This window comes from Aulostomus chinensis, chromosome 1, assembly GCF_037954235.1.
Source record: "Aulostomus chinensis isolate RoL2024-O1b breed Wild chromosome 1, RoL_Achi_v1.0, whole genome shotgun sequence".
Taxonomy (NCBI): domain Eukaryota; kingdom Metazoa; phylum Chordata; class Actinopteri; order Syngnathiformes; family Aulostomidae; genus Aulostomus; species Aulostomus chinensis.
Window position 1 is genome coordinate 60,652,931 of NC_141320.1, and position 25,417 is coordinate 60,678,347.

General features: G+C 43.1%; 1 protein-coding gene across 4 annotated transcripts in view; it reads right to left on the reverse strand.

Annotated features, from left to right (window-relative positions):
• The window catches only part of LOC147272611 (interleukin-1 receptor accessory protein-like 1), a 274,460-nt gene that overhangs the window by 181,901 nt on the left and 67,142 nt on the right, over positions 1-25,417 (reverse strand). For all 4 annotated transcript variants that reach the window (XM_086197940.1, XM_086198022.1, XM_086198107.1 and 1 more), the window contains one exon: positions 11,094-11,190. In XM_086197940.1, coding sequence (XP_086054066.1) covers positions 11,094-11,175 — 82 coding nt within the window. In that variant the 5' untranslated portion in view covers positions 11,176-11,190. The remainder of the gene's footprint in view (positions 1-11,093; positions 11,191-25,417) is intronic.

Genomic DNA, 25,417 nt, shown 5'->3' on the forward strand with positions numbered 1-25,417 from the left:
ACTTCCCGGCGATAACCGTCACGTCCATGAAATTTGAAACAAATATATGACGGGTCTGTACAAAAATATGTTCTTGTCGACACAGAAGCCCGTTTAGAGCAGATATTAACATCTACGTCAGGCTAATGAGGCCTCGTGGGGTCTTACACCCACTTTGACGTTCCTGCTAGCTTGTGATTGGATCTCACAATGCAAATGAGATGGCAACACTTGTTCAACACGGTGCACGTCAGGTCATGGGAGGCAAACAGGGATGCTCTTTAGGGACGCTGGGAGGATCATGTCATGCACAGACAATCAGGAGCATCAGTAGCCTCGTGTGGAACTTCCTGACACTGTGAGAAAGTCACCAGATTCTACTTACTTTTAAATTATTAACAGATCTCTGACAGGACACTTCAAATCCCCCCAAAAAAGGACATTTAACCATTTTTTTCCCCCAACAGTTCATAACGTAACCCAATGCAGATTCTGGTTTTGCACCGTACTGTAAGTCCCAGACTGATGTACAGCCGGCTGAGACACCTCCTCTGAACGAGGATCCAAGAAAAAATGACATAATCAGTCAGTCAGTAAAAAACTGAAGTTGTTGTTTGAGGAACTTTGTCTCATTCAAGTTGTAAATGAAAAACATGGTGTGTTTTAAGACAAAGTGGCGCTTTTTAAAATCCAATCGCAAAGTGAATTGTTGCATTTCTTGATGCATCTTGGAAAGAAGTCGCTGCAGTACATAATAAAGACACTTTAATCCCAGAACTTTATCCTTTCATCAGTTCGATCATGTCACGTAGTGGTCCTCAACTTTGCCGTTTCAACAATGACGATCGAGTCTGTCAACCAATCGCGGCAGTGGCGTCCAATCAGGAGCAGCCAAAGATCATCTAAGGTCAAGACAGTTATGTGCCATTTTCATTCTCAGTGTAGCAGAGCGCAGTGCTGCCGCTGGGACGCGCCTGGCACCTGTCACAGCTTTTCTAGTGGGAACTACATTGTTGTTTGGAACGGCTGCGATCGCTGCAGCAGAACAGAGACTCAAGAAACTGATTTTTTTTGTGTTCGATGTGAAAAGATCAGAAGCGCAGGTTGAGTAGCTCGGATGTTAATCTAAAAATTAAAGGTACTAAAACAACTCGCTAACGTTCCGGCCGTTGAAGGGGCTACCAACCTAACCAGTCATCACAATCTGGATTTTTGCGGTTTTGGATTGAATCTAAGGAGCTCTATGCTGTGGTTGCTGTGGATTAACAACCCCCCCCCCCCCCACCATCACCACCCCCTTTTTAGCACTGGGCCCCAGGATGATGCCCGGTTCCCCTGGCCCTGTTGCAGCGCCCCTGTCTTCGCACAAATGTTGAGTTCTACTGGGGCTGGATGAAAAATGCAGCAAATTAGCGACTCATCCGCTGAGTCAGACCAAATCAAATGCTCTACAGGTATGAAAGCCCCTCAGGGTGATTGTACTGTATTAACTAGCTCTCGGCTTGTTTGGGAATTAATATACTCGCCATTATATTGAAGCCTTTAATCCACATTCATGCTCGCTGTATGAGATAAAACGACAATCCCAAATGCTTTTTCAACTAATTTACCCATCTTTCATCCAACACACCTTCGCAGCCTTGCCGATATACGTTGTTATGGCAACAAAACAGGAAGGATTTACAGCTAATCTAGTGACAGGTTTGTAGGAGAAAAAAAAAAATAGAAGACAAGAACTCCCTTTATTTGTTCTGAGCCAATCAATCTAGATAAATTATCTCAGAGTGGAGCTATAAGTCCTTGGCTATACAACACATTCTGGTGTACGCAGATGGCTAAAAAGACATAATGCTCGCTCTTAATAGCGAAGAGAAAAGAACAGTGCAATGTAGCGGCAGATGTCTGCAGTGGGTTTTTTTTTTTAATTTAAAATGTATTTCTATATAAAAGCTGCAGTAATTACACACCGAATCATTTTTTTTTAAACTTTAGATTTGCTCTGATGATGAAACAAGCCTAATTTTAGAAGCTGATGGAGTTGGAAGATGACAAGAGACAGTGTTGCCATGCCAATCAATGAACTCCGCTCGCTTAAAAAAAAAAAAAGGAAAGACACAAAGAAAGAAAAAAAAAATCAAACATAACCAAGTTGTATAAAGCCCCCCGAAACAAATTTAGAGCTCCAATCAATAGAAAACCAATGTAGTTAAGAGTCACAGCACTAGAGAGAAAGAATCAAATGTCTCCGATATTGCAGAAGCTGAGACAAGTGGAAAATCAAATTACTAGTTTGTCTGATCCCAGCAAATAAAAACTCTGTTTTTTTGTAATTTAGCAGGAGGTGCTCTTGCTTGTGAAGATGTTTTATCAAGGAGGGCTGGGAACTATCATTTTACCCAATCTTACTCTACTCCGCTGATCCATAGGTGTGTAATTTAAGGGGACGAGTAGAAATTTGGTGGCAGCAAATTTGGGGATTTTTCAAATTACATCCCAAAACAGAAGCCGCCCGCTGCAGGATTCTTGCAGGGATAGAACCCATCGGTTATTTGGTCAGTTTAGGATCGAATGATGATTATGGGATTAGACTTCAGTGTGTTGCTTTAATTATTCTTTCAGACATCTATCTGGCTCGTCTGTGAGCGCTGCCTGGCCTCCAGGAGAAAGTCGATGGCAGCAATAACCATCACTTCCAATGCACGGGAGAGTTTAAGAGAAATGTTCGCCGTGATGCAAAGACAGGCAAGGTTGACGGAGAGGGAAAGAATGTGCTGGATAGGCAGACAGGTGATACATGTGGGCGGAGAGCGCTGCAGAATGAGAGGAGCACTCGCACCGATTAATCACGCGGGGCAGCCTGGGGTTCAAACTCGCAATATTTTAGGTCCCGTTGCAGCCCCCGGGACGTTCGATTATCCTTTACCCCTGTGGCTCCAATTTGAGGAAGGAATTAAAATCATTTCCAGGAAAACAGCTGTTTATGTCCAAATTCTTTCAAACTGCACCATTCTCATCAGGAGTTTTACTACCCTGAAGTCCACCTTCTTAAACCTGAGACGCGGATTTTCTTAAATTAAGCTCTAGCCGGCCTTCTCCATGTTTAAATCCTCTTTCGGACCAAAGCTCATTATCATCCACACACATAATCTCCCAAATTGGTACCGAACACCCCAGATGATAAAGTGGGCTGCGTAATTTGCAAAGGGAGCTGGAAATTAACCTATTATCTTTTAGAAGAGAAATATTAAATGGAAATAATGCAAGAAATTGTGCTTTCAGTTCGATTCCTTCAGAAAGACAGTGAACAGCAAAACACAAAAAGGTGCATGATTGAAGTGTTCCACTCACTGAATTTATATTTATTATGCAACCTGTTTTAAACTCAATTTATTCAGTTGATATCGAGAAATAAACTTTCACCACCAACTGTCACCGCAAGCGGCACTGCTTTTAGTTTAGTTTGAAGCCTCTAATTTGCTCAGTGCTGTTTAATATCTGCGTATTTCTCCAAAACAATAAGGACTGTGACTGTTGGTTTGCTTTTCTTAGCAACTGTCATGTTTTGCCTTCAATGTTCTGTCGGTTGTTAACACCGGAATTCAATCCAGGAGCTGCTGATTGCACTGTTTTGTCAATCAATCGGGCAAAAAGAACTGTAAAATAACACTGGAGGGAATTCGCCGAGCGTATTCCTCCGCCAGGTGCCACGTGGAGACGACTCACCTCTGCCAAAGCCAGCGTAAAGAACGGAGACTTTTGGCTGCGTTCAAATTTTGGAAGCACAATCTTGGAGTTTTTATTTTGGCCGATAATTTAGCTGATATTTGCCCTTGTTATCTAGATAAAAACAAGTTTACATGATGTTAAAATTGTATTCATACTGAAAAACAAAAGAGTAGCAAAAAAAAAAAACATCTTGGAAAAGCTACGATGAGCCAAAACGAAGACACTAATCTTGATTTGGTGGATCGATATGAATATCAGACGCCGCGGATGCGCCGATATTATCGAGCACCCTGAATAATGCATCTGGTTTTCACATCGGTCCAGCATAGGTCTTCATCTCTGATCGTTTTTGTTGTTTATGACCAAGTAACAACGAAAAAAACAAAACAAAACAAGATTTTCCCAATGTTTCAAAAACAAATTCTACATGTTTGTGTGTTTGTCAGTGTGAAAATCACATAAATATCACATAAACTTTTACATGGATTATTTTGGCATCTGAAAGAATCGGCAAGCGGCAGCTGTAAAATGTCCAATACGGTGCAATTGATCTCCCCAACATGTCTAGTTGTTCACTCACTCCTGCATCAAGACTTTACGTAATCCTGCTGAATTATTGCCATGCTCTCCCTTAATTTATTAAAAGTTTTTAAAAACAAAAGTATGCTGCCCTGAAGTCAAGTGGAAGTGAACTAGATTCAGACATCAGGTGTATGGAAGGCTGTCAGGGTATGTTAGCTTGATGTGTGTGTGTGTGTGTGTGTGTGTGTACCCGTCATACCAAAGGTTACAAATACTACAATCCATCAAGAATAGGTACTTCATTTTGTCTGCTCCGAGGAAGTATGACGGTAGCAGATTGTTCAGCTTCAAATGATGCTCTGCTTAATCCGCTTGATGGACAGGTGTCGCTTCCTGTTATACTCAGCTCCGCCCACATCACCACCTCACTTCTTAAATCTGGATTTCAGTCAACGTCAATCCAATGATCCCATCGGCTTTATACGCCTCTGGGTACCTTCAACCCTAAAGCAAGTAAAAATAGCTCCAGCTAGCGTCCCCCCCTCCCGTGGCTAAACATTATTACAGGTCAGGAAACAGGCCACGGAGACGCAGTCCTGCTCATAAATCAGCTGATTGATGGTCATCCATCCGGCATGCAACCTGAACCACATTCATACTAACCCAGGTTGTCGAGAGGCCGATACCTGGTTGAACTGGTTGAGTGCTCCCTCTCTCTCTCTCTGGGAAAACAACTCCATGTGGCAAGCCATTTAATTTCTAATATCATATGTGTGATCAATCGCATCCCTGCTATGAAGCAGCGCTGCAGTGGAGGTGATCATTCAACATTCGTGGCAGGTATGCGGTATTGACCGGAGGAAAGATGAACCACGAGTATGTTCAGATTTGTGTGTGTGTGTGTGTGTGTGTGTGTGTGTGTGTGTTATGGAGAGAGACAGAGAGAGAGAGGAGACTTCTTTTAAAAAGAGATCTTTCAAATTGTTCCAGCTAGTTTCTGAAACTTCATTTCAGGGTTTCACATCAGCGACAGTTATCGCTGACAACTTGAAATGATATACAATCGATTGGACGACGACTCTACATTAATATTAACACTTTCTTTTTTTATGGCCTTGCAAGAATGATCTGACATTTTCATGCATAAAAAGAACAAAAAGAAGAGGGCAGGGAAGGCAGCGACCCATTTCCACTGAATCAAAGTTGGTGCTGACAGATTCCTGCCGTATTTAACGTCCTTTAATATCAATTACAAAGTCAAGCGGCTTGCCATAATTGAATTTGTGCTGCACGCTGACGTCCCCTGTTAGGAATCACTGTCTTGTCCAATTAAGAGGAACCTTATTATTGGCTAGATTGCGAATAGCCCCCATTAATGCGGAGGGAAGATTCTATCCTTTAACTGACATATTAATGTGGACATCCTCCCTGAGTTGTACGTTACGATGGGTGTGAAGACTGTAAATTTAATTGACTGTCAGGATGTCCTTGATTCTTTTTCCCCCCACCAACACCCATCCAACTCCTGCAAGAATGAAAAGAAGAAGAGAAATTGATGTTGTGGACCTACTGTAGCAGCGGCAGATAAATACGCACGGAGAGACGGATGATGAGCAGCCGCGCTCTAATGGGAACCAAGGTCTTGTTGTGCTGGCGTTTTTTATTTACGGCGTCTCTTCATCAGAGTGACACGCCGGCCCTCGGACCGTTCTTAATAGAAACCAGAGGAAGAAGCAGGGATCCTGTATTCTACCTCCAAATGGGAACACATGTCGCAGCCTGGCTTTTTACATATGCATGAGAACCGGAGTGATGCATTCCCAGCGTTATGGGTAATATATTGCAGGAATTACTGGGGGGACTGTGGAAAGGTAAGCATCATTTGTCTGGGGACTCATCAATGTCTGGAGAAGAAATGGGGACTAATGACTCTACAGCAGAGTGCGGCAGAGACGCTGAATCTGTCTCAATCAGTGTCAAGAATATGATTGTGGATCTACAACTGTCACCAGTGTTCGCCGGGGTGGGGGGGGGCACACATGTCAACAATTTTGTTAAGGAACGACTTTCGGTGAATACAAATTTGTGTAACTTGAAATTCCACAGCCAGTGACTGATAGAGACGCTGTTTGTTTATGAAAATGACATGCAATTTTCTCTCTGAATGGAGTTATTGTCCCCAAAGTGTCCACAAGGGTACACAGTCGGACACTGATGTCTCCCTTCGCAAGATGCATCATGGTGAATTCCGACATGACGCTTGAATACCATAAATCAGACCCAGGTACAATAGGGCCCCCGGGCCAGATCCGGCCCACATGGTGGTTCTGTTTAGCCCACTAGGTGAAAAACATACCACGCTATAAAAGTAGGGCTGAGAACTCATGAAGAAGAAAAGGAAAAAAAAGTGAACGGGAAATAAATGGGATTTCTTTGATTTCCGGTATCTCGTTGAAGTATGCTCAGGTGTTTTGTGTTTGTCGTGGTTATTTGATGCTATAAATAAAAGGTTTGACATCATGATTGATAGCTTGTCTGAGTTGAAAACCGTGACAGAGGTATTGAAGCATTTTGTGTGAGACAGACATCAAGTCACAATGGCGGTGATCGACTGTTAAAAACCGCGAAAACAGCAGTAAACTGATAACTGGGGGCTGAGTGGTGCTGGACCTGGATACCGTGGCTCTGGTGCAGTCCGGGTCCAGAATATTTTAGTTTTATTGTCAGAGGAAAGAAGCGAGGCGAGCTGACCAGATAATATCTGAGGAGTAAAGGTGGTGGAATAACTTAATAGCAAAGATTTTAAAAAAAAAGAAGAAGAAGAAGAAGACACGGCACATGAATAATTGTCCAATATTTGATAAAGTCCGACAGTGTGAAGAAACTGTTCAGCATGTTTAGTCGATTCTGAAACGTTTGTGTGTGTGTGTGTGTGTAGTGTCTATTCAATTCTGCAGGCTGCCAAAAGTAATTCTCAGTAACCTCTGAAGTTTCTTCTCCCTCTGATTGTAATCCATGTTCAGGGGTGAGAAAAAGAATAAATGCATAGTTATTACCTCACTTCAGAGAGTCTTAAGTCAGACCTTACATGAACTCTTGAGTTTCTTTTTCACAGCAAATAAAATGCAGCTGGCGCACAGAAGGAGGATTCTGCTCCATTAAGATTACTGCCAAGAAACCAAACGGGCATTTTTAGGGATCTTTTTTTTTTTTTTTTTTTTACATGCTGCCTGCGAGCAACTATTGTATAGAATCTACTGAATGTCTTTCCTCCCCTTTAAATGTCAGGATTTTGGCTCTTAACTGAGTATAAGGTAGTACATTATTATAATTATCATGCTTTTTCTGGTTGTTTTCAAAGATTTCTATGACCGTCTTGCTCTTTTCCACCATACGTGGGAGCTCGCGTCTACCACCGAGCCTTCTACTGGTCTTCAGGGAGAAGCAAATCACGGTTAAGTGTCTCGCTGAACGCCGGTAGCTGCGTCCAGGCTTCACTTATCCCACGCAGATTTTCCCACCGGGACAAATCAACGAGCCCACTTCACTCATCTTTAGACCTCTCTGCCATCAAACCAAATGTTAAAACTGTGATTTGCGTTCTGACCGAGAAAAACTAGGAACAGTGACTGTAGTGGTGGTGTGAATGTCCTGGGGATCTGGTTGGCATCGATTTCCAGATGTTCTGTCCTAACTGTTCTGCACGAAGCGAGAACTAACTGGCTTCATGACCGCAGCAGGATTTTTTTTTTACACGACCTGCACGCTCTAGCACGTAGGAGGGGTTCAGCTTTTTCTGAACGAGACACGGGAGGATGTGCTCAGAGAGGAACGTGCGGAGACGACGACAGCAGCCGATGAAGGCAAAACAGGGGGGTTTTCAGGTGTGGGAGGGGCAAGATGGCTGCTGCCGGCATTCGTGTTGGTTTACAGGAATGTGCTTTATGGGGCAGAAACCAGATGAGACATGAGCGAGTTCGCTATGTGCTAACTCGTTAGCTTGTGCCCGTGCTCGGGAGCTAATGCACTACTAATGCCGAACAGCTGTAACGCACTTTTTAAAACCACATGAAACTCCACACTGATTCAAGTTGCAGTGATTTCTGGGAAACCATGGCTCACAGAAGCTGCGGAGGAGCTTTCTCAAGTGCTACTCACGTCTGTGTTTTGCCGGCAGTGTCGTCATCATTAGTGGATGTTTGCCAGCTAGCTGATTGCGGCTCCGTTTGTCCAGGAGCTCATTAGTACTCCATTACTGACCAAATCACGTACCGGTACCCATTAATACTTGTCAACAGTACCCACCTGTAAATGTCAGCATCTCCTGCTGCACTATAAAACTCATCCGAATCTTAAACACCCCAAACTGACAACAGACTCAACAGACCACAATGCAATGCGGGTGAACCGCCGATTGAGCGTCACAAGCCGGAGAGCCAAGGGAGTGGTTTGACTTCCACATCTAACTTGATGGTGCTGTTTCAAGCAAAAAACATACCTAATTATTCTTTTTGCCTAAACATTCAGGCCGTATCAGCATTCTAACAAAAGAGGAGCCACAGATGGATACGTTCTCCTCCATATGCATGCTGAGGATTAGCAGAGAAGGTATGCATTGTATGTTTTTGCAGCGTTCCAACCCCCCCTCCCCCCCAGTACAAATGCAGACAAAGCATTACTCAAAGACGGCTGTTTTGAATTTAATCATCGACAGATAATAGCGGTGCACGTGCAGCAGTGTGCGGAGGTTTCCACAATTGGTGTGTGGTTGGGGAGAAGTGCTGCAAGTGTGTGTGAGTGTGCGTGCGCGCGCGTGGACAGGCAAGCAAGTGAGATAGTGGATTCATTATCCCCGAGGGAGTCAATCAGGTTGTTTAATTTCCTTTAATGGGCTGACACTCGCAGGTCTGATTGTACATTGGTTAAAGAATTTCACAGTAGACAAATTAAAAGCAGCACTGGAAGAATTCCCCACTTATTTGATCGATTTCAATTGGATATGAAAAGCAATAAATCAGGCTAAAGTGAAGACTTAAACCCTGTTTTTATCAGTTCTCAGAGAATTCTGATATGAAGTTTTCTCTAAAACAGCAGAAAAATGTTTCCTTTAGATTAAACCTGCTATCACACTGGGGTACTCACCTTCCAGCCCCTGCTGCTATTTTCCTATCCAGAAAAATGGATGCAATGCAATTTCAAACTGGATTTTACAGCCCAGAATCCCCCTCTTTTTTACTTTTTACAGCGGCGCTCAAACTTGCAACCAGCATGGCTTCTAATAAAGCTGTATAATCTAAAAGAGAAGGAACAAAGGACTGGGGGTCTGGCTCGGATGGAGTGTTCATTTATCAGTGGACACGTTTCAAATCCTTGCCCCAGGCAATGGCTCGTGAAGCATCCTAGAAGACAGCCCACAGGGACTCGTGCTGGAAGAGCAGAAACCCCTTTGATGAGCCACGGGCCATCCCTGCACCTGTGCCTAATATGCATGCAGAAGAACCCAGATGCAAGCAGCCTCTGAATAGTAAAAACAAGCTCCCTTTGTGTTTCATGTTGGCCATTGTTGCTCCTCTCACTAGTCTCTTAAAAAGTCATTATTCTCAAGACAGGAAGGATGGTAATACCTCAATAACACAGTTGCAGATGTGAAAAGCCTCATGGATCCGGACGTTAAAGCATCATCACTCATACCCGCGCGTCAGTTTGCACCGAGGGGACCGATAGGATGCAGGGAGGCGTCAATAAGCGGCTGAATCATTGACTCACCTCTGCTCTGTAATACCGTTACAAGAAACGCATTTGTTGCATGTAGTCCTGACTTGGTTTGGTGACACCGCGCATTTCATTGCACAGATAACATTTAAAGAGAACAGAAAGTTAAGGAAATAGTAGATAACTCTGATTTTCAAGATTTAAGGAGAAAAAAACTATATATATATATATATATATATATATATCAGGAACCGACTTAAGGACAGGCTCTAAATTTGTTTCGATCTTAATATGTTAGTGATGGAGTGTCCTGCTTCTTTGCAACAATTCATTCTTCAGTTTAATTTTCAAGCTGAGGCCTCCGCAGTCCCAATGAGTCCAATCAAATGGGTATTTTTCAAGGTCTTTTAGTCTTTGTGTTGCCATCCTCCACTGACAATCAGCAAGAAAACACAGAGAGAGAATTTTTACAGTAAAATTGCCAAACGTACTCTTTTGAGACGTCCACCGATTTGAGCTTCAGTTTAACTTTAAACACAAAGGGGCAGTAGATTTTGCCCCCCTGCACTTTTCAAGAGACAAATCTTTTTGCAGGCAGTACAAAGAAGCCGAAAAGTTCACTTAAAACAGATGACAAAACGTGTCCGTCAAGCAGCCCGGTCATCACAACTGAGATGTACATTTGCGCCCTCCTACTATTTAATTACGACGTACAGGAGACCGTGAATGGATTAAGACCCCAAAACGTCCAAAAACCACAAGAAAAACGAGGAATTTTCATATCTATCTCACCGAAACCTGAGGGTTAACCGTCAACACCCACTACAAACTAAATTTTGCCACCTCTGTAGCAAAAAAAAGGAAACAATGTGACAAAATCTTAAAATGCTTCAATCAAGCAGATAAAACTATTTTTTTTCTATAAATTAAAAAAAAAAAAACACACCCCTTGAATCGGCTCCAAGAAACCAAAAGTTGTCGACAGAAAAATGAAGCTGTAGCTGTAAATATGTGGAGGAGCTTAAATGAAGATCAGCAGTTTTCCACCTTGGTTTTATAGACTTATTAAACAGTAGGAGCAAAGTGTTGCCGTGGAAGGAAAAAAAGACAGAAGAAGAAGAAGAAGAGGAAGAAGAAAAGAGGCCAAGACTTACCTGAGCCTCTCTTCGACACCACTTTCAGGCAATGGACCACAACAGCATGAAGCAGGATCAAAAAAGGAATGGGAGCTTTCATTTTTTTTCACCAGTCCTACAAGAAAACAAAAGCTGGAGTTATTATTTTTGTACTGAGCCGCGCTGTGAATACACGGAAAGACATCAAATAAAGAAGAGATAATGATTTTGGCAGGAGATGCTCGATCAAAGCCGGAATATATGAGACGGGTGGAAAAAAATAGATATATCTCTCAAGTTCTTAGTCAATAATTACCTAACTTTCATGAGACCTAAGGTCAGTTGGAGAAAATATGCTTTATTTATACATTTATTCCTTTTTCATGCGGGTGTGTCACATACAGCAGGTAGATTATGCCAGGGACTTACAGTATAATCAGCTCTTTTGATGATACCAAACGTCAAAGAACAACTATATCAAGGCAGATGTGGCTTTGCAGCTTTGCCAGCTACCCACAACTATAATCCCTCTTCCCTTCTAATCACTGTGACATCATCAGGTGCCCACTTGAATCTACTCATCTCTCCCTGTTTATTATTTCCAAAAAGCTTCATTTCAAGTTAATATATCAGAGGAGTAACATGAATGTACATGGAAACTGCGCTAATTGGAAATATTTGGTATTTATAGGACAATAAACATCTGTCAAAATGGGTCGCACAAAAAAGGAAAGTCGGTTAATTTGAGTTAATGCTGTTCTTCTTGTTGGCCTTACTGTATAATCAGTCTTTGTTGGGCAACTAATTCCTCTACGGCCCAACAACATGCTCACGGAGGCTACAACGGCGCCTCCATTGGGATTTCAGTCACGACAAAGATGCTTCACATCGATTCCACAAAGCAGCATCAGAAAGCCTTTCAGGGGGAAACCCTGCAAAGCCACAATAACCCTTCGAGACACTCGGGAGGCATGCGAAACTGGCCGTGAGCCAAAGATGGCGACATTACTGTGCCCCCCCCCCCCCCACACTTGTCAAAGGCCTCTTGTCGTAGAGCCTTCTTTTTGCTTCCTTCAACGAATGCTGCCTCAGAACACACACACAAATTCTTATCTTTTTAATTAGTTTTCTAAGTCTGGCGCAGGTCTGCAACAATAGCACAAAGGCTGTGGTTTGGGGAAACCACCGAACCACCGGTTCTGAGCTGCACCCCGTCAGTCCCCGGTGATATCCTGAACCACTAGACGTCACACCTTCGCTATCGCTGCAGAGGTTAAAAGCACTCTTGCAAAGCGTGATATTTATTTGTGTTGGTGTTGATAGAATAATAAGCAAGCAAGTGATCTACTGTTGGATACACGGATCACACTTGTTGATGTGTGGATTAAAAGAATGCTAACACAAGAACTCATGTCTAGGTTCTGAGCACATAAACGAAGAGAAAGGCAGCAGAAGATCTCTTGGTTTCTTCCGCCGACGTTAGTTAGAGATAATATTTGTGTCTTTTTCACAAGGCTATAGATTTGAATGAGAGCAATAAAAAGTGAAATACCAGTAAAAGTTCAAAAGTAGCCTTTAAAAAAAAAAAAGCAGCTAGCCAAGAGTCATATTGCCGTATATTACAGGATAAAGCAGCGAGAGCACATTAAGCTAGCAGTTATGCAGGAATAAAAAGGTCCAGATGTGGAGCATGTAGAAGAGATAGACCAGATCGGTAGTGGGGGTGGTGTGGGAGAGTTCAGGTGGTGCAGAGCCTTGGGGGGGGGGCACCATCAGGGTGAGGACGCTGCAGCTGCACTGGATGATGTCCTTAACTGTTCTGTGGGTTATTCACAGGCGTCTCATCTCACCAATTTTGGGCATTGAGGCAGTTCAGGGAGTATCTCAGCTGCAGATGGGGGAGCGGTCTGAATGTAGAAAAGAACCTGGAGGCTTTTGTATTATTTTGTGAAGATGTGCTTAGCTTGAAAATACAATCCAGTTGGGGCTCTTTGACATGCTTGACAACTAGTGTGTAAAAGCGTTTCAGCGATGGGGGCAATTGTTAAAGCGGGATGCAGCAGACTTCACTGGTGGAGGGATAATGGAAAAAAAGAAAAAAGATCTTTTCCTGCAAGTGTTCAAAATGTACTACGCGTTCTTAGTACGCAGCAGGAGCCACAGGAGTCTCGCACATTTCATGCAGGGTAAGGTCCTCTGAGGAAAAAGGGACATGGCTTTAATGGGTGGCTCTGTTGAGCAGGTCAAGGTGAGAGAAAAGGCGCTGAGCTCATCCGGGAGACTCAGGTTCTCCAACGTGCAATGACCATTCAGGTGTTTTCTCCCTCGCTCTCTTTTTTTTTTGTTTTCTTTTGGTCCAAGTGATTAACGAGAACCATAATCGCAGGCGTGAATGTGACAACAGTTAACTTAAAACGTGCTTGATTTTGCCATGGCTTTGGGTTTTTATTGGTGGTTGGCAAACAACCTCATAGCTACATGACACCCCCCCGCCACCGGAGTGTAGGTTAAGCATTAAAAACACTTCAACTAACTCTTGAGAATCTTTTACCTAAATCGGTTTCGCACGTAAGGAAAAAGCTCCATCCATTTCAGGATGAAATTCAATCCTGCCCTGACTCTCAACCACCACCGTGGCCAGATCACCAAGAGGAGGATCTGAGGGCTAAGGTGAGTTCACTCATCCATGGCGGACTCTGACAGAGTCGATAGCGCGTCGAAAAACATCAGTCAGTTAAGACGGTTCGGGCATCAAGTCAAGATGTCCCCTGGCGCCTCCCTCGGAGGATGTTCCAGGTACGTTCAACCGGCAACACCGCCGGATCCCCAGGACCGAGTTGGTCGATGTGGTCAGGCAACGGGAATTTGGGTTCCCTGCTGGAGCCGCGACTTCAAAGCCAGGATAAGCAGTTGAAGATTGACGGATGTGACACGAAATCACTCGCCATATTTTTCAACGCTTGAACGGATCCATGATACATTTGCGGGGACAGCGGCTATGCCAGCTGGCTTCGCTACATGCAGAGGAAGCTGCACTTTATGACCACCAGAGACGAGGCCTGCAGGTCAAGTCAAAGAAATACAACACCAAAGTACCTTTTTTTTCGGGGGGGGGGGGGGGGGAGTATGCTACTCCAAGACTTGCCGCAGACAGAATGGAGGTCAGGAGTTCATCTTGAAACAATGGCAGACGGGAAGTACTTGTGGATGGACACAGACTAATATTGGACGATTCTAGTACTCAGTAGTATTTATACTTAAAAAGATGGAGAAAAAGGTTTGAAATACTTAGTAACTACTCTTAAAATCATCCAGGAAAAGACAGAAGCTGCATCAGCTGAAGATAGAGCCATCACTATTCCATTGATCAGGATCTCCAACTTGGGAAATGACCTTGTCTCGCTCATTGCGGCATTATCAGCAGATTTATGATCTATTGATGAATATTCTTCTGGTTCTCTCGGGTGCCGTGCACACGTCTCTGCTCTCAATAGTACAGAGCTGCTCCGGTTCATTATTTAACAACTGTTTTTACGGATGTCTTAATCAACTGGGAGTAAAAAGAACGAAACAAAAAAGACAGGGGGACGTGATGCGATTGATCAAGGTGGAGGATATCAGCATCAAATGGTGTTGTTGAGTTATCTTTCATATTCTGAAGATAGTCACCTGTCTGAGGACACCAGCTCTACTCCAACAGTTTATCAAGGCCAATTTGCTATCAGTAATCATAAAAAGGATGTCAGCGCATTAATGCCACTATCATCTCACTCCGTGGCACAAGATTATTAGCTGGCGGGATGTGAAAGATTCACCAGCGATAGGATAGACGACACCGTAGAACAGGAAGGACGTCCAAGAATATAGAATGTTGGATTACTCTCTCTCTCTCTCTCTATATATATATAGACACACACACACACACACCCTCCCACAGTTTATCCTGTAAAGCATCTCATAGTGTGGTGTTCTTGAAAGAGGAACTCATTCAATAAGGCGCTGTCACCTGTCTCTCATTCTCTGATTGTTGTTTTCCTCAAGCATCCACTCTTCCATCCACCCTCCCTGACGTCGTTCCCTCTGCGCGGATTCATCCCAAATTCAATTACTTTTTCGAGAAGGGTTCAGCTAGAGAAATGGGGCACTCTCTCAACACTCACAGGACTCGGAGTCAACCCGGAGGAATGCATCTCGCGCTCGCGCACAAACAATTTCAGCAATTGACGACGGAGGCTTTTCCTGCGACGACACCGGTAGCTCGGCAGATGGCTATTGAGATGAGGACTTTTCACGGATCTCTCTTTTCAAGTCTCTCTGTCGCGCAGAGGTTCTTCCTGTTCATATCGGATGCTTCTGGTTGACTGCTCATATCTGTGAGAGCAATGACGAGGAGCTTCCACTGAACCGAGGAGTAAAAGTTGGTCATTTTTGCTTTGAAATGAGTATTATTCTCAAGGCAAGGCTGTGAGGTGAAACCTGAATATAATTAGCCTATTTACTTTATAGAGGAGGCAGTGGGGGAGGGGAGGGGAGGGGACACTGGAGAACCTGGAGTACCTTCCTCTGCCTTCTGACATGGAAAAATCAAACAACTTGAATCAAACACCCAGAAATACAGAAATAATTAAACCTGAGTTGTGGTGTGAACTCAATCTCCATGATTACCCCCCCACCACTACCACCTACCACTTCTCCCCCGTGTCACCTCTCTGCCCCCTTACGCCTACCTGCAGTGGGAAAATTGATATGCGCTCTGTTGGCTGAGTTATTAACATTTCTATTTGTGAGGAACACTTCTCCAGCCCTTGGTTGACGCAAACACACTCCCACACAAGTCTGTGCTCTGAATTATTCCATTTTAGATTATCTAATAACCCTGCAACAACAAGCCTCCGTGTTCTTGACATGCACGAGTGAGAGGAGTGTGTGTGTGTGTGTGTGTTATTGTGTATGGGGGGTAGCCATTCAGATGCAATTGACATCTCTTAATGTGTTCAACACTGTCAGTGTCTTGAAATAAATGTTTATTCTGGTTTAAAAATATAGACGGTGTGTTTTCTCCCTAGCAACAGCAAAGTGGGGGGAAAAAAGCAACTCGGAAGGATTCAGATCGGAAACAACAAATGAATATGGAGCACTTATATGCACAATAGCAACGTTGTGCAGCTGCGTTGTGTAAGAGACGAAGAAATGTCGATGTAATCCACAAATCTCCTAGCTTTAATCAATATTGTCAAAGAAGAACCAGAATTTTTGGGTTGTTTTTTTTAAGCGAAGCTTAAAAGGTGAAATCTAAGAATATCCCACTCCCAACGCTCCACGGCTCTTAATCATTTATAATTTCCAGAAACAATAGTGGGAGCTTACCTCAGTGTCATCTGTAGCCTTGTTCCTAATTAAAAATACATTGCAATGTTCTCCTCTTTTTGCCATTCTTTTGCAACATGGACTAAAGCCCTGTTTCCTCACATTTTAAGCTGCTGAACAAGTTGCAACGCCGCAATTGTGACCGCAGCATCAAATTGATGTTCACTCACAGCTATCATGGAATGAGTCTCTACTGAAAATGAAATGGCTCAACAAATGGCTGAAAAAAACCACTAGTGATAGTTTTAAGGAGGGTATTTGTAAAAGAAAAAAAAGCAAAGAAAAGCTCTTTATATTGATGAAATATGGGAGATACAGAATGTAATGTTTAATTTATACATTGTATTTTCACTCCTGGGAGCTGTTAGCCACCAGTCAGTCTGACAAAAAAAAATCCACTTTCAATGAATTCTATACAAAAATATGTGTACACAGCCACACACACACACACACACACACACACACACACACACAAACACAAGCGGTCTTAGCAGTCACGTCCAATTCTTAGTCCCATTCCCTGAGCTGCCTGCTAACTAGATTCTTTATCCCGCCTGGCTGTCAGGAAAATAAGGATGACATTAAATGAACGGAGCTCTCTCTTTGGCTATTCCAGGACGGGAGCTTAGAGGGCCAAGGGAAAGCTTGATGGAATCACTGAGAGGGAGAGGTGAACAGAGGTGGGGGAGGAGGAGGGGATGAATGGAGGCCAAGGAGAAAGAGCCCGTATCATGAGACGGCGCCAAGCTACAGAAGGAAGGAAGTAGGGAATATTTGAGGAACATGAGCCCTGATGTCAACATAAATTAACAGTCAATATAAATGTCTTATGTCTAATATATTCTTCCAATACACACACACACACACACACACACATATATATTTATGTTGTATTCAAAGACATATTAATTGTTTGAAATGCAGTATCAGTGCCTCATAAAAAACAAAAGTTTCAACAGGATTCATGGCAAAATGGCAGCAATGATTCACTCGCTGCTAAATTAACGCTGACAATTGTGCTCTACAGCTACACCGCACATCATTTAACACTCTGAAAGCACGCTATCAGCCTCCAAACAGACTTTTCTTTTAAGGTTAAAAGCTAATTATGCCCATGATGATTTAGTACATATGTCTCGGCCTACACCGCACATCATAACAGTTATTGTATGTTTAAATTTTATGGGATTCACCTTTAAGTGATAGTCAAAAAGTGCAATTTGTCTTTAAAGTCCTCATTGTAAGTTTTATGTTGTCTAACAGGATGTTCTTTGCCTCTCCGAAAAGAAATCACTAAACATCAGCCTCCTATTATGAGCCTGTAGCTAACGGACGCTAACAGCTGCAACTCCAAATTTCCTTTTAGTGAGTCCTGAAACACATTTTTCAGCGTAATCATCCTCTTCATCCCCAAATGTCCTCAAGGATCTACAAACTCTATGGTATGGGCTAAAAAAAAAACAATACCAAAACAAACATTTTACAGTCACATCAAACTACAAGTGCTCTGAACTGGTTATTTTTTTTGTCTCAAATCAAAGTGTTTGTGGGTTATTGAACAGGTAGCCGGTTAAAGAACACGAGTCATCCCGGATGATGCATGAGAGAGAAGTTTTGATCTGTTTTGCTGCTGTTAGTTGTTTATTCTTGCTAGCTCAAAGCTCATAAGATATATAGAATATAGAGAAATATGTGGATCTTATGATTTCTGGAGTCACCAAGACATAAGATAAGAGGTAGAAATGTGAGAACTTGAAACGCAAATTACACTTTTTGGGTAAAGTAACACTTTAAGAGGAAGCTTAGCTGCTGCTGCGTGATGCTAAACATTCCATATGCTAAATACAATGAAACTTAATCACACCCAGGTTGACACCTCCATTATCTCTCTCGCACAACCTGCAACGCACATTTAACTCTGAATCTAAGTCTGTGACACTGAGACTAATCTGCTGCTGAACTGACGAGCTAATATGCTAATGCTACTCAGCGGAGAGCATCGCGCAGCTTTGATGTACAGCAGGAAACAATTCCAATTGATAGGTTTCTATTTTGTTGTGTAGGGAAATAAAGGTGGTTGACATCTCTTGTACTGCAGAACGGGTTTTTACAGATTACAAGGAGGCATCAGCCAAAAAATGTCAAACACATTATCTTAAACATAAAAATGTAGAAGGTAAAGGACAATAAAAATGAGAAATAATGCACTGGCAAGTACTCGAGTGTGCCAGCTGAATATACAGTCTAAATAGCACAACTGTGGGCTGTTTTAAGCAGGAATGAAAGGATTGTCAGATTATTAACACAAGTTAATAAACGCCTACCCTACAGCAACTAGAATCATTAAGGCTGCTTAACATTTATCTTGCTTATTTTAGAAGGGGGGGGGGGGGAGTAATCTAGCACTGTGAAGCCAAAGTAGAGAAAATACAGCCAGCAAACAAAGAATTTCAACATCAATATAATGAAAGTCTTTCTTCGAACAGACAATGCGCTCAGAATCTGTGTTGTGGATGAACGAGGCTTTCGAACGAGCTTGTATTTCGTCAGCAGATGCAGAATAGACATGCAGCGTGCAGCTTTACAGTCGTGATTAGAATGAAAAATGCTTTCCTTTAAGATTTCATTGATAAATCAGTACCCTTAAGGTGTTACAGATTTATTCTCCCTAATTCCAAACTTCAGCGTTTGTCTTGCATTTGTACACACTCCTGTAACGTAGGTGGCAGTATAAACACAAGAGAAGCAACAGTGGCACACAGAAACACCTCATCTGCTCACACTGAAGGGTTCACACACTTATCGCCAACTGTATTCATATAGAACATTAGAGATGTTTAAAAAAAAAATCATATGAAACTTTCAGAGGTGGCAGCACGGTGGTGCAGTGGTCAGCACTGTCACCTCACAGGAAAAAAGGTTCTGGATTCGAGGCCCAGCTACAGCAAGGGATCTTCCTGTGTGGAGTCTGCATGTTCTCCCTGTTCCTGTGTGGGTTCTCTCTGGGTACTCGGGCCTCCCACAGTCCAAAGACATCAAGAGGGGACGAGGCTGATTGATACTCTAAATTGACTGTAGGTGTGACTGTGAGTGTGAATGGTTGTCTATGTGTGCTGGCCCTGCGATGGCCTGGCGACCCGCCCAGGGTGAACCCCGCCTCTTGCCCGAAAGCTGCCCCCCGCGACCCTTAACAGGATCAGAGGTAGAAAGTGGATGGATGGATGAACTTTCAGTGTTATTATGAGGTAAATGCAGCTTGTGAAATTTGCTTACTGCTCGAAGTGAGTGTTTTTTTTCTTCTAGCTGGGCAAAGCTAATGCCACCTAGCTAACGGTAGCTCAGATGCCACAGATCTGTGGAGCAGTGGCCTGTAAGTAGAGGAAGAATGATGTGACCTGATGCCGGTTCAAATTGCTTTTTGGCTTAATATTTCAAGCCCCTGATGTTAAATCAACATTTGTTTTAATGTCAAAAGTTGTTGTTTTTTTATTTTTGGATTGAATTCAAACAAAGCAAAGCACCTCATTTTGACACATGTAATGATCTACTTGTCCAAACTGCTTCTTTTCTCTACAAATATCCCTCGCACCAAAGCCCATGGTGCTGCAGCAGCAGCAGTAAGCAGAAATATACTGAAGTGCTAAGGTGAGCAGACACGCTGTAGTTACCACTGAGAGCTTTACGGCGCAATGCAAATAAGCTTTCAGACAATAATAGACGACCCGCATCTCCATGCGAGGCAGCTGAGATTCAATATTGGAGGACAAGGAGTGCTGCGTCCCCAGGCCCTTCTTGTAAAGTGGCCCATAAATCAAGAACCCTGTTGAGAGCCGGTCTCTACGGGTCTGGTCCAGCAGGGGGTAACTGAGCAGTGCCCCGGCTAGAGGGGAAAGAAAGACACGCTGCTAACCGCTAGCACTTTACAGCCAAAATGGGATAAATTTACTGTTTACACTGCAGCAATGGAGGATGAAATGATTGATATGTGACACATTTACAGAGCAGTAAAACCCTCCCTGGCTGTTGCAAACCACTATATTCTGTTTTCTGATAAGTCTCATGCATGTTAAACTGACCTCCCTCTCATGTGAACATGCAGTCTACTTAATATTTGACTCCAGGGGAGATTTGTGACACATAAATCATTATCATTGGGCGCCATCAGTGGCAGGTGTCACATCTTAACGTCCTTATTTAGAGTCGCCTGCCGTAATTCAGCTGAATCGCAAATACGGATGCGAGCTCCATCTGAAACAATCAGTTTGAAATATTATATATATTTATATATATATATATATATATATATATATATATATACACACACACACAGTAAATACTACACTTTCCCTGGGACTAACAAGAACTGATAAAAGACAGGCTACTTTTGAAATGTCTCTTGATTTCACTTCATTATTCCGAAGCTGTTCAAATTACATGTCTGACTGAGAGAGGAGAATTCAGCACACAAAAAAAGGTCAGGGTCCCTATTGAGGCTGCCCATGTCTGCATTCATATATTCTATGCAAATAAGCTGTTCATGCTCCTGTAGGCGCTGACTTACATTTAAAAACCTTTTCTGAACCAGTGTGCCGCCTCTGAATCTTGCAACACTCTGAATACAGTTCAAATGTGAATAAATTAGCCGTGATTTTGATAAAGCGACAGAGTTGTATCTCTCGTGGCGACAAAAATGTAAAAAAAAAAAGAAGAAGGAAAAAATGCATCAGATTGAACAAAAATGTAGTTCAGGTTTCTCCTTTTTATTCTCCCCTGCCAAGTGGCATTTTGTGCAATGTTTTATCTCCACACCGACGTATAGAATGTCACAACAAAGCCTTCATGAATGAGTAAGCACAGATCCGATGAAGAAGAGAGGAGGGGAAATGAGAGGAAAAATTGCTCATTTTGCTTCCCCTGGCATGCAATTTCCATTCTATATCCACATCTCTCTAAAAAGCTATCTAAAACACATCAACTTCATCTTTCTAGGCTGAATGGGCCTCCGAGGATCAACCCCCCAGACATGGCACAAATGGTCGCGGAACTGAAAAGAAAAAGGATGAAAATGATCATTCGGTGCTCTTGCTTGTAGCGCCGGGGCTTGTCGTACTCGCGCTGATTAAAAAAAGGGGAAGGAGAGAGAAAAGGAGCATTCGTTTTAAACGTCCACTGCCCCCTGGCAAAGAAAAATACTGTATATTGAGGTAATTGATCCCACCTGCGATGGCCGTTTCATCAGAGGAGGTTCAGCGTACAGCGTGAGTATTTCATCGACTCTTTCTTCAGTTTTTAGCCGGCTTTCAAATAAAGAGCACAACGTTTAAGCTCTGGGGCGTGCTCCTAAATTCCTTTTATTTCCAGTTGTTACAAATGGCTAAATGGAGTGCTTTTAAATTGCACTTGATTCTGGTTGCATGCGTGCGAAGCTCACTTGTTTTCCGGCTGGGGGGACAAATGAAGCCATTCAAGCTAGCATAGTGACACAGTTTAGTTACTCCTCATACAGCAAAGGTTCAACGACAAAATTGGTCCATTCACGTGGGGTCTTTTGCGACTCTCTTTCTTTTGATTCTTTTTCGAAGGTCAGTCACGTTCCCTCTCGGCTTTACAGTTCTCCGCCTCGTTCTTGACCTGACACATCCTGTATCGAAGACTTGAAAACATGGAATTGTGTTCACTTGGACTCTGCATCTGCTTCTTCCCTTTCTGGGTCAAGATTACATAACAGTCGGATGGTTTTGAGATTTAAACTATCCTGAAAGGTCAGGTTATCTTCAACCAGATTCTCCAGAAAATAGTGTTTTTAATGATTGTAACGTAGAAGGCACTTTTACAGATAAAACCACCGATATAGCAGCAGAGGGAAGCTAGCTAGCCTGTGTCCTGCATCTTAGCTAGACTGTATCCTAACTAGCTTGTCTCCTATATCCTCGCTAATCTGTATCCAGTTTCCCAGCTGGCCTGTATCCCTGTATCCTAGCTAGCCTGTATCCTGTATCCCAGCTAGCCAATTATGCTGTATCCTAGCTAGCCTGTATCCTGTATCCCAGCTAGCCGATTATCCTGTATCCTAGCAAGCCTATATCCTGTTCCCTAGATAGCTTGTATCCTGCATTCATACTGTAAAGCTAGTCAATATTCTGGGCTTGGAAATGGTTAAAGTTCTCCCATTTTCTCGGCTTTTGATCTGAAAATGATGAAGATTGAAGACTAACTGATGAATCAAGAACATGTTTCTGTGTCTGGTCCGTCCTGTGGTGCATGTAAGAGTGAGCGTATCAAAATGATGCGTCCAATCAAAAAGCCAGTTTCTAAACCAGAAAATAAAAAGCTGGCTTTTCTCGAAGAAAATCAAAGGTGGAAAAAGTTGAGGACCAACTGCTCAACTTAAGGACTGAAGCATGAAAATGTACAGATTGAATTTTTGGTATTCATCCCTGTTGGTCATGACGCTCCTTTGTATGGGCGAGGCGACATGCCCAGACATATTGTAATCTACCTGATCTACCATATTGTCAATTCATGACATGATGGCGGCAACAAAAATAAATAGCTTTGTGACTGATCGATGCTCAATGATTGCGATGGAAAATAGAAGACGGCACGGGGAAAAGAGGAATCTCATCTTCACGGGAATTGGATTTTCAAAAGATTTAACTGAGAGCGCGCCTCTGTTATGCCTGTAGTCCATAGCTTCCAACGCTCCCATTTCACAGCAGTCAATACGTCTGCAGGAGGCTCAAGTTTGTTCATATTTACACACAAGCTGGATTCGGTTGTACTATTGTCCCCTGAGTCTTATTAATGTAATTTAATGGCCATGATTGAGGTCCCCACCCCACCCTCCCCGCCCCCTCCGCTTCTCAACTTCCTCTCCAGCCTTCCTCCTCGCAAATCCTCATCAATTGCTCCAATCACTCCTCTCACAGAGCCAATATTGCACAGCCAGACAAGCCTTATTTCCCACCGCATTAATGAACTCTTTCATTTGAAAGCCTTTGACCGGCCCGCTCCTTGATTGCAAAGCCAAGGCCAATAGCCATTGGTGACAGGTCCTTGAAAATTAAAAGTATCAATCAGGACAGGAGGAGGAAGTAAGGGTGGGGGTGGGGGGGCACTTTTGATGTCTTCAGATCACTTAAGCGAGGGGTCAAGGTCTATTTGCAAAAAGCTTGACATGATTTGTTTTAACTTCTTTCAGTACAGGACAGGCAGGGTTTGACTTAGGACGGGGGGAACAAGATAGATGTCCAGAGGTCTAGAAGTCTCACTGCAGAAATAAATTACATCGACTGCTGAACTTCCAGCTTTTCGACTGCACAGCTGTTATGAATGCTGATTCCTGATGTTGTCCCGCTCAAATAAAACGTAGATTTTGCCTGTTTTGTTGTAAACTCTGTTTCCTTTTGGTTAAATTCAAGGGTCCAAAATCTCTCGCATTTTATCAGTCGTCCATGCGCATACATACAGACAGACAGTATATTATCTCCTCCTCGCTTTTTAGTCATACGTTGCTTTGTTTAAATACATGAGGCCAAAATTTAAGGAAGGCTGTTAATAAAATCACTCCTATCCTCCCGTGTTCTCGTTTTTCTCTTGATACTTGTTCAATTTTGTCAAATTTGAATCAAAACGAGTACCTATGAATCACTCAAACACATGTTACTGCCTGTTTTGACGTGAAACGTACTTTGACCCAGAAAATACCTGTTTTTCCTTCAGTGTTCAGGTTGCCAGACATAAAATATCATGTCGCTGCGCATTCTTGAAGCGTAAATTAAACGTAATTTTGAGCATTTCTGTCTGGCAGAGCTCGTTTTTATTAACTTGTACAATTTTTTAAAACGTCAACAAAGAATAACAGTGACAACTAAATGCGGAGAAAACTTGCTGTGTTGGCTTTGCTGCTTTCACGTTTGAACTGTGGATTTTCTTTTTTTTTTCACGACAGGAAGCTGAATTGATGCTACTCCCCCGGGCAAGTCTCTTCTTTCTGATTCGTCGGGGAGCAGAGGGAGCGAGTCAGTGCCACTGGGTAAACTTGACCAGCAGAAGAAGAAATGTGCCAATGCTGGATGACATAATCTCTGTCTAAATCAATTTCTGTGTGAGAGCACTCGACTCAGCTCAATATGTAGCTGCAGGGCTTCTGTTAAGTGGCCGCTGCCACTTACCTATTAATTCATGTGCTGCTGGATGCTCCCGTGTCAAAGCTTAACCCCAGATGTTGTTGGAAAAGACACACAGACGGTTCTGAAATAGCATCAGACACACATCTCTGGCACGGGATGACGCATTTGGGAAGTGAAAAAAATGAGAGAGTCACGTAGTCAGGTGTTCTGGGGGTGAAGGTTAGACAAGGCTTGATGAAACGGTGAACTTTGGAGGGGTGAAGAGCCGAGAAATGAAGTTTTATCCTCTCTGTGTCAGCGAGTATCTGCTCAAATACATCACTTCCTGATTACCAAATATGTGGATGTGGTGTTCTGGTCCAGAGTGGAGCTCCATCCAGCATCCATCTGGACCATCAGTCATCCAAGCAGGGAGGAGAGAGAGAGAGAGAGAGAGAGAGAGAGAGAGAAAGAGAGAGAGAGAGAAAGAGAGAGAGAGAGAGCTGACTCGCCAAGCCACCACTCAGCAGAAATAATAACTAAATCCGTTCGGGGTTCTTCTCGCCTCCCTCCTCTCATCCACACACACACACACACACACACACACACACGCACGCACACACTGCTGACGCACCCGGCGACATGCAAATGCGCAGGGGTGTTACACAATTTACAGTTGGTATCCATGACACACTGATCGCTCTGGTTTGGGTAATTGAGGTTTAGAACACAAGACTTACGGCTCCACTGAGGCTGCTGCGTCCTTCCCGAGTATTCGTGCGTAACGGAGCTCCAAATGCGCATAAATGCCGCATATTAGGAGATTGTTAGGTAAAGCGCGCCGATAAGTGGACGGTGCAAATATCTCCATGGATCATGTGACGC